This window comes from Eupeodes corollae, chromosome X, assembly GCF_945859685.1.
Source record: "Eupeodes corollae chromosome X, idEupCoro1.1, whole genome shotgun sequence".
Taxonomy (NCBI): Eukaryota; Metazoa; Arthropoda; class Insecta; order Diptera; family Syrphidae; genus Eupeodes; species Eupeodes corollae.
The window spans coordinates 5,093,477-5,104,330 of record NC_079150.1 but is presented as its reverse complement, the minus strand read 5'-3'; the positions used below and the strand labels follow the sequence as shown (position 1 = coordinate 5,104,330).

The 10,854-nt window shown below is 27.8% G+C and overlaps 1 protein-coding gene across 7 annotated transcripts in view; it reads right to left on the bottom strand.

Annotated features, from left to right (window-relative positions):
- The window catches only part of LOC129953241 (serine-rich adhesin for platelets), a 90,025-nt gene that overhangs the window by 33,336 nt on the left and 45,835 nt on the right, over nt 1-10,854 (bottom strand). For 5 of the 7 annotated variants that reach the window (XM_056066199.1, XM_056066203.1, XM_056066202.1 and 2 more), the window contains one exon: nt 5,015-5,121. The exons of the other annotated variants lie outside the window; for them this stretch is intronic. In XM_056066199.1, coding sequence (XP_055922174.1) covers nt 5,015-5,121 — 107 coding nt within the window. The remainder of the gene's footprint in view (nt 1-5,014; nt 5,122-10,854) is intronic. 7 annotated transcript variants of the gene reach the window in all.

Here is a 10,854-nt window from a genome sequence, read left to right as displayed (position 1 = left end):
GTTTTCTTCAGCTGGGTTGGCTTTTTTTAAACGGAATCATAACTTTTCAGCTTCAATTTTCAGCTCAAACCCAACAATGCGTTTTTGGTTTTTGATATAAGCAGTTAAAGATTCCAAAATAATTGTGGCATTTATTTAGTTATTAAATTATTCAAAAACCATGATCTTTGTGATAAGACCACATCGCCCTCTATGCTTAAAACTTTCCGCCAAACAAAACAAAATACCATCTGACTTGTTTTGAAATTAAAAAATTAGGCAAACTTTAACATATGCATATCCGTTTTTACTTAAGCAGCAGAAAGGATGTCCGATTTCAGCAAAACACTTTCAACCTTTTCGACACAATTTTGGTTAAAAGAAGGCAGCATTAACCAAACCTGCCAAAATTGGCAAGATGTTGAAATCATATTGTTTCTCAAGTTTATGTGGCTTTAAGTCAGCCCCATAAACAGAGGGCTCTCCCCTAACATGGTAGTTCTGCGCTACTTACTACACAACTTCCAATTTATGCGAATGTTAATCGCGTGCGTTTGCTAAGTCAACGATTTTCTTACCAGCTCACTTTTCTCTTTAGCTAAATTGCAATTTTGGAACTCTTCTTTCTTAAATATTTGAACTTATGACAAATTGTGAAATATCAACAAAAAATTGAATGTTTTACGTTGCTAAGTATTTTTTCAAAAATGTTGGGTTAATAGATAAGCAGTTTCTTTCTTAAAGTCATTTCCATGTATATTTCATCAAGTGGTAGAACGTTGGTGAAAATGAATGAATGTGTTATGAACAAAATTACTTGGGATTGATGTTTAAATTTGTTTCTATTAATATAAACCAACTTGATACTAACTCATGCGAATTTTAAAAATAAGTTTATTATTTATTTGATATTTTATTGTAATGGAAATAGTACTGCGTTTTGAAACTTCTTCATCCCAAAATATTATTGTTTTTTACATTTAAACATATTTTAAATAAAGAATTGAAATATTTTTTTTTAAATGGGTCAGGAAGGTACCTACTTATTTTTACCAAGCATCTAAGAGTTACAAAAATATACAGCAGACAAAAAAAAACTTGGAGAGGATTCTTATGTACAAACTCTTTTTCAACATAACATGTGTTGAATTCGTTTTCTGGTATTTTTTTTTTTTTGTTTTTAAATATGAAAGTGCTACTATTAATGTTTAACATTTCTCCATACAGTAAATAAAAATATTTTATTATTGTTAAAAAATGAGAGGAAAAAAGGTCATCTAATGTATAGATACAATTTGTTTGGTAAAATTGTTTAACATAAATTTTTGAAATTTGTTTTACATTTTTTGTACAAAATTATTGCAAAATGTTATCCAATTGTTTTGTTTTTCGTTAAATATTGGAGGATTTGTACAATTTTTGGAAACGTGTATAGAAATATAGAAAAGATAGAAAGTATTTAAGAAATATTTTAATATTTTTTTTTGCTTGAAGAGGAAAAATCTAAATATTACCATAAGCTGAGTGTTTTTGTATTTATTTATATATGTATCTTAACTTCTTAAATAAAATTAAAATGATATAGCAAAAATTAATAAAAATAAGAAAGACAAAAAAATTAAAACGGAGTAAAAAGTTGTATAGAAGAATGAATTGTGTTATGTAGAAATTTATAAACGAGTTAATAAAGTGGCAAGGGTAGGGCTGATACGTTTTGGGGGAAGACGTTGGCAGGTAGAGAGTTGGTGAAAGAGTTTATGCTGAAAGTTTAGCAAGAACACGCTATTGCTCTTAAATAGAAACGTGTCAAAAATAATGTGAGAAAGAAAGATAGAGTAATTAAAATATTTAATTGTTATTGCTCTTAAGTTGGGGGTCTTTGTTTTAAAACTGAGAAAGAATTGTAATTTTAATTTTAATTTGTAATGAATCTATTATATTAAGTTTTTGAAATATATTCAAAAGTATAAAAATAATGTTGAAAACAGGAGCAAAAAGTTAAAATTGGACGAAATTCATCACTAAAACTTTTTTATAAAACTATGAAAGTATTAAATTCAAGGTTTGCTCAAAACTTCATATAGAGTCAAGCAAAGGCTCCTAAGTCATAACTAATCAGAACAGTCAGAAACTAAGTAACATTTTTAAATGATTTAAATTGTATTTAATGGAGGAATATTTAGAGTTTCAAAAACCGTTTTTTTGTTGAATTTATAATTTTTTAAGGGGCATATTTTTAAAATCTGATAGAATAATTTAGAGGTAAGGTTCGAATTTAGAACATTTTAATCCTTTAAATATGCATTGTTTGTGAGACTGAAAAAACGGTATTATGTCGACCAGTGTTATGCAGAAGTCTGGGTAGTGCTTAGTTTCCTACGGGAAACTTTTTTGATGAACGGAGTAAACTACTACAATAGCTCTGAGGACTGTGACTAACCTCGCTAATTCAAGCTGTCTAATTGTTTGTATATAAGCAAACTTACGTGCGTGTCATCCAAATTTCGCTTTTATACTAAACAAGGTTTAATGAAACACATACTGAAAGATTTTGCTTAAACAGTTCTGTTTAAAGTGATTACAGTGTGTGAGTGGAATTATCATAAGTGTTTTTAATTACTTTACAAGAAGTGGCTTTCGCCTCCAAAAGTTCAAATGAATGCATTTTGAGAAATTATATTTTGTCTTGAGTGAAATTAATTTTAAATAACACCTTCACTTCACTTATACGTCCGTTATATGTTCTGGCACTTTGCTTTATTTGTCTCCTACGTCCATGAACCATTTTTGTTATTTAAGCATTGGTCAAAGTTGACGTATTAAAAATGGCATATATATTTATGTAAGGGTCAAAAGTTGAGTTAAATATTTCAAGCTCTGATAAAAATCAAAAGGGCTAAGATCCAAACTCTATCATTTTAATTTTCTTATTCTTGCTGTTGTCTTGAAAAACATGTTTTTAAATCTGTCTGTTTTCCATTTCCAATTATTGTCAACTTATTTTTTCATCCGGATTATTGTTGGAGGAAAGGGAAATTTGTTGTTATTGATTGTATTAAAAGCCAAAATTAAGAAGATGCTATTTACATTCATTTCAATAAAGCTTTTAACTCAACAACGAACAACTGCTTCATAAACTTGAAAGTTTTGAGATTCACTCAAACTCCTTTAGTGGATTTATTTTTTTTTTAACGAATAGGATGAAAAATTTCAAACAAGACAATCAAACCTCGAGATCTATTAAATGCACCTCAGGAGTTTCTCAGGGTACCTAGGCATTTTGGCCCACTTTTATTTATAATATTTATTGATATTACATGAAGTTCCACCATGTTTCAATATGCTGATAATCTTAAAAATGTTTTCCGTTTATGACTTAAATCCTCCAAACAGATCTCGTTCATGTATTTTATTGGTGCGTGGTCAACTGACTAAGAGTTTACGTTAAGAAATGCTTCTCTATATCTGTTTCTGCTAATAACAATTAGTTTAATGTTTTTTTTCTTGGATCTTTGTTCACAAACCTATCCAATACTAAAGTATCTCAAGTAGCTTAACGATCGCTGATTACGGGAAATGTTTTTTTTTTATCCTAAAGAGTGCTTTTAATTTCCAAAATCAGTGAAGCCGAACTTTAGAAAATGTATCAAAAATGATGATCGTAGAAGGACTTGGGAGAGCGCTAAGTTCTGCATTTATACCTATATAACTTATGATACCAAAGAAGGTTGAAGTCTTCAGCACAATTTAGTCATAATGCACTCAAGTTGAGTAAAGTATATTTTTACATTTTCAATTAAAAGAAGGTATCAGTGCAAGTGCCCAAAAAGAAGGTTAAAGAAAAAGAATAACTGGGTTTTTTACCAAATAAAATTTATGTAAAAATAGGTAAGTAAGTGATAGAGTAGAAAACACGTGAGCAAATTATATGAAATTTCTCAAGACCCAAGACCAACTTTTTTTTCTTTTTGAGAAATGGATTTTACGAAAAAAGGTGTAATAAAATGTTTTGTTTAGTTTGTTAGTTATCTATTGTTACTTTTGTAAGAATTCAAAGTAACACATATATAGAAGTTCATACAATGACTGCAACTTTTGTGAGTAGGTAAAGGAATTTAGTGTATATGTTTTGCATTTATTTATTTTTCAAAATGATTGTTAACATAAATACTGTGTAGTAAAATATATAAATGGGTATGTTTCTTAAATTAATGTAAATTATGTGCATTAATTCTTGTTGTCATAGAATGTTATCGTACACGTTATAATGTTAAAAATACATAACATTTTACTGATTAAGGGTTACTTTCGCGTGAAAAAAAAATTGCAAAAGGAGTACAAAACACTTCCAATTTCAAAAACAAGTTAGAACTCTGAATGTGTTCTCTGAATTAATACTTCTTTAATAAAATGAAAAATTCTGCTAATTCCAAACAGCAAAATAATATGTACATTTATGTACATTATCTTTAAAGCACAGCCCATCTATTTTTCATATACGTTTCACAAATCACTGAACGAAAAGTTTTCATGATTTAAAATTATTTCGATTTTATACTGCCAAAATAATTATTTGGTTTGTAGAAGGCAAAATAAACATGAATATGTTATGAGGTGTCGAGGAAATTCCGAAACACGTTATTTTAAAATCAAAACCAGACAGTTAGTTAGGTAAAAGAGTTCCTTATAGGCACTCGGTAGATGTTGAAAACACAATCAACTTCGGGTAGATCCAACAAATATAAATACTCCTTTTTACGTCTTTGACAATGGGTCGTTCATTTTGTGTATATATTCACCCAAGGTGAATTCAATATAAATCCATTTAAATTTAATTTTATTTTATTTTATATAATATATTGAAACCCAACAAAAAATGTCAATCCTTTTGATCTCATTTAGTGTACTATAACAAACTGTGATCATTAATATTATAAATTTTTTGGGTTTAGTTTTTTTAATTTAAGAACTTATATAATCAAGTAAAATTAGAAACAAATAAAAAATAAATGAAATAAAACTGTAAGTTGTGTACCTGTAATTGTTAATTTGCATGACCATTTAGATGTTCCCTCAACGGTTGCTTGCTCAGCCTGTTCTAATGAATCTATGTGTGTATCTGGGTCCACACCGAATGTCATCCTTTAAATAATTACATTTTTATTTTATATTTGTTTTTGTTTGTCTCGAAGTGGTTGTTTTTTTTTTAATTAATTAATTGATTTTAGTTTTCAATCAGATTTATACACGTAAAAATACAAAGATTTTTTACGTTTAAGCTACCTTTTTTAATTATTATTTTTTTTTTTGTGCAGAATAAAATTAAGTAATGTCTTTGAAATAATTTTCGAAGAGCTTAAAATATTCTTTGAACATTTCGTTTTTCCTGGTTTTCTCTTCATATTATCTACTTATTGCCATTTTCAATAAATTAATATGTTAGGAATTTGGAATGGTCCAAAACCCCTAAAAAACATAGTTGAGTTTTTTATTTGCACAAATGTACATTGGGAGAGATAACGATAAACTTGCTGCAGAACTAAATTCTTCTATACACGGTGTCACGGACCTGTAAGGAAGCATTTTTGGGTGTTGTTCTTGGGCATGTTATAAGAACAAATCGTTCTACAATAAAGTGCTATCTAATTTTTGTACCATTTTTTAGTAACCAGATAAAATACAAATTCTTTGAGGCATTTCGCATTTTTAATTAAACTAGATCAAATTTAGTTAAATTGCAACAAATCCATTTAACGCACTTAAAAAAGTTTACCGAAAAATGGTAAAAACTTCTTGTTTAGAAAAAACAAAATATGAGACAATTATAAATTCGTAATATTAGAGCTAGTTTAAGAAAAAAAGCACAAATCATAAGAATAATTATGTGAAAAATCAAGCGACGAGAAAAACCCTCACACGTTTTTTTGGTCTCATTGATGGTAGATAGGCCACTCTTGCATTCAAGTTTTGGAAATTTTAATGCAAAAATCTTATTTTAGATACAGATTGAATTTAAAAAAAAACTGCAACTGAGTTTCGATATAGTTGCAGTCAGGTCCATTTTGCTCTCATATCCTGATTAAAAACCCACTATTTTGGTTATACGCTTTAAAGCTTAAATAAAAAAAACTGCTTTCTTATGAATTTTTCGAGCTAGTCGAAATACAATGTCAAAACAAAATCCTGTGGTTCAAAAATCTATAAAAAGTGTATTTCTTTATAGTTCCGTTATGTAATTTTCTCCACAAGATAATATTGAAAATCTAAACAAAAATCATATAAGTCTTGTATGTAAATACATTTTAAGAAATATCTAGGTATGTACACATTTAAAAACAATAATGACCAAATTTCTTAACAAGGTTCAAGCCCCTAAAGCTCCGTTGATAAATTAGAACATGGTTAAATTCTAGCTCATTTTTTCATCAAGTTCTCAAGCGTTAGAACTCTGATTAAGATCTCAGTTAGAGATAGAACTTTGATTTATTAGAACCTCAAATTTGGGGTCTAGGATATTAGAACTCGTTTTCAATTTCAGAGCACAAAGTTTTTTATGCTCAATTATAAAACATTTTTAGAAACTACATAAACATGGACGGTGTTCAAAACGTTATAAATAGGAGCTGAATAGTGTTAATTGTTGTGGACGCTGACAGTTTCATAAAATGTAAAATTTACATAATACAAATTAAACTTTATTTTAGTTTTACATATTTTTATATTAAAGTATACATATTAGAGTTTGTAATGACAACGACTATTGAGTCAGCAAAAATAGACATATAAGAGCTATTTAAATCATATGGCATTTTAGAGATTGCAGAACTTGAAACCAACTTCTTTTGATCTTTATTCAAATAAGATGTTCAATGCAAAAAGAATTTATGTATGTACACGCGTACAATTATCAAAATGGATGGTATAAAATAATGCAAATTATAAACGAAAGTCAATTAAACACGAAAACACAATATATCATATATTGTACTTCTTCTGAAAATACAATTTAGAGCAAATTCTACTGCATCAAATAATGCGTTTTTATGCACAATATATGAAGTCAAAATTGGGGATATAACTTAATTGTAGAAAGATTTTTTTTATTATAATATACCCACACTCCACAAATATACTTCAACACAAATAAAGGACACCCTATAATTTCTTATATTCATCAATATTTACGATAATATTACTAATATATCGCTATTAAACTTAGAATTAGTGAAAAACTAAAGACCCTTTCGAGCGTGTAAGTATTAATTATAAAATAAGTAAAATATCTCAAAAAAATCGTCGCAAACAGAAACATTTCAATTGGAAATAGTCGATGAATATGGGATGTTTTTAAAATTCAAGTATTAAAGTTTAAATTTTTGTATTTCAACTTAATCTGATTTATACTTTTTCTTGAAATATCATTTAACAGAAAACTCAAATTACACACATACCTTGAAACTTATATCAGTTGCGAAGGAGTCTTTATGGCATTAAAACAAAAATAATGCGAGGTTATTGGAAATGTGATTAAAGTTGATGCCGTTGCTTTTTGTTACGGAATATGAAGAAAAAGCATTAAAATAGGCAGATAAAGTTGATAAAACAGTTTCGGTAAAAGGTCTTTAAATTGAGGGGTAAAATATTCAAAAATATGACAAAAAGACCTCTAAAATCCCGTGTGAGCATTAAAAGTTATTTGGGTTTGTTGTCGAAAATTATGGTTTTAATGTTATAACAATTTACCGGTAAATGTTGCAAGAAAGTATTTTTACTAGTTCCTGTAGAAAATGAAATTGACTTTAATACATTTATATATGTATTTAATATATTTTTTGTCTTGCTCTTCGATTTTTTAATTTTTATTTTAATCTTTTAGATAACAAGATTTATTAATCTGAAAGCTCAAAGCATGATGTTTTTATTAAAATAAGAAGATAGCAAAACTTTGTTATAATTTTAAACAACGAATAAATCATGTCAATCATATTTTAAAAATTAGTTACGTGAAATGAATCAGTTTCTGAATGCAAATTTCTTTAATGATTAACAAGAACGAAGAGACAAATCAAATTAAGAGTTAGTTTTCTTTCTAATTCCTTAATATTTCTATGGGTAGATTTTTCTGTTAACACCATTATTGGAAAATCTTTTTTCTATCGTAAACGTCGTCATACTTCCTAAAAATGAGTTTCAGAATTTATGTTTTTAGAGTAGATGACTTCCTTTCCTTAGACGAGAATTTATGAAAAGATTTTTGTTTCATGGGTGTTATGGTTATTTTGTGATGCTGACTTAAAAAAAGGGTTAAGAAGCAACATTAAAACATTTGCGCTTATAAATAGCAAGTTTTCAAAAATTGAGTTATTTGTATACTAAATTTTGTATTTCATAGAAATTTTATCTAAGTCATTGTCTTGGGACTATTTTAGGAGAACCTATATTTCGACATTTAACATTTTTTGAAACTGCCGCTTCTTTCAATGCTCGCTTTATGGCCTACAAACGTCTAGCTGAAAAACGTTTTTGAATCTTGCGTTTAGAGTTGAAAAGTTATAATTTGGAAACCGAAATATTCGACAAAAAACCAAAATAACTTATTTTGTTCATGTGGGATTTTCGGTTACGGTAGTCTGTAGAAATTTGTATTAGTAATTGAAAACCTCGAGTGCTGAGCACTCAAGCTTACCCTTAAAATGATCGAATACCTTGCGAGTGTATGGACATATACGAAACATCTATACATTAGTTTCTTAGCTCAAAGCATCAACTTTTGTGTTTCCTTTCTATGAAACGCTTAAAACGCAATTAAGAAAAGGAAGGCCAAGATTAATCATGGATTAATATAAAGGATATCCCATCCGTCTTTAAGGTATTCTTCGTGTTCAGATGAACAGAATTTATTATTCACGAAGATATGCTGCGTCTTTTCTGTTTTAAATTTTGTGCTACAATATCTATCAAACACATACATAAATTCGGTTTAGACAGTTTGATTAATTTGCATTTTTAATGAATTGCAATGCAAATTTTTAAACAAAAGTTTTTCTTTATATTTATTTTGTTTAAATTTTTCAATTGAATACTTTCATTTTTGTTATTGTTTGTTCATTAAACCGTCGCTTTAGCTGTTAAAATTAATTGTACATCAATTTGTATCTATTTTTAGTGAATATTTTTTTCGTGTTGTTATATAACTAGCTAAATTAAAATATTGAACAACTATAAAAAAAATACAAACAAAATTTTTTTTTAAAGCATAGTTTATGTTGAGTTTTCATCTAAATAAACATATAAAAGAACTAAAAGTGTCGAAAACAGAGTATTTCGCATTTTTTTGTGGTGGAATTTCTCGAAGCGGTGCTTGCGTTTTTAAAATGATTTCAGATATATTAGTTTTGCTTCCGAGCCTTCTTAGTATTTTAAGCCATACACTCATATTGCTATCACCCAACGCATTCGCATTCTAGCAAGTAATATGAAGCAATTATTTTTCTAGGAACAATGTTAAATAAAAAATTTATTTTATATATCTAGTGTGATTCAGGTATAATATTTTATATTATATAGTATAAATGTATATCTTCAACATTGAAGGAAAAAAAATATGTGAATATAATAACTATTGGAAATGAAACATCAAAATAGAGAATTACGTTATGTTATATTTTTTGAGTAAATTATTAAGTGTACATCGAAAACGACAATTTTACTCTGCATTTAACAGGGTACAGGGTGATTCTTATTTTTACTGAACTGTTATTTCTTATTGGAAGGTACTAGATCAGCTTTTTTTCTGAAAGCAAACACTTTCGAAATAACTTTTTAAGATTCTTATAAACAAGAAAATAATTCATTCAATAAATTCTTAATTGTTTTTAATGTATGTAAAAATGAATTATTTAATTTGATAGAATTAAATTCAAATTATGATTATAATTTTCAATATATTGCTTCAAGAATGAAGTATTGTCTTCAGATGATTGTTTAGATTTCTTATTTATCACTTCTGGAAGCACAGCTGGTGAAAATAAGAAAAACTCTTTTAAAATAAATATTGTTTTCGAACAGTAATCTAGACACATTTTTACAACTTATAAAATATTCGAGTTAAGACTATATATCGATTTTGTATACATAAATTTAGACAGTAAAAACCAATCGAGTTAGAATAATTCGTTGAGTAAAAAAAAGGATTAGTCCCTATGTACATGTTATCTACAGAAGAACTTTAAAAACCGTATTTGTAAATCAAGTCATTGTAATTGTTAAATCACATGAGACTTGGTGTAGATCAAACAAAATTAAATTGTATTTCAAATAAGAGCGTATTTGTTTCATACTATGGAGACAAGAATGAAAATCGCTGCAGCATATTTTTGTAAATATAAGTTGCCAAATTCGTGTTTTTTTTTTTGTTATTAAAACTCGTTTACTTTCAAGGTAAGACAAAAAGGGTGTGCAAAATTCAGCTATTTAAATATTGTTTGTTAATGTATCCGTCTTTAAGTCACCTAAGCTAAATTTTCTTTGTCAGCCTGAAAAATTAATACTGGCCGATACAGGCAGTTGTACTCCACGAGATTTTACCCTCCAAATATTGCTTTCTCAAGTTAACCTCTCTCAAAGGCGGATCCAGGAGGGGTTAACACCCTTAACATTAGGACGGGTTTTTTGACAAAACTTAGACACATATTTTAATGTTCTGTATAGGAGGCTGAAAAAATAAAAATAAAATTATGTGTACCTATGTGTTTTTTTTAATATGCAATACTTAAGAGAGGTTTTGTGCGCATTTTATGCAGAAACTGGAAAGCTTGCCAGATAATATTGTTTTTTTTTTTTCGTAGGAAAATAAGAATTTTATATGAAGACACT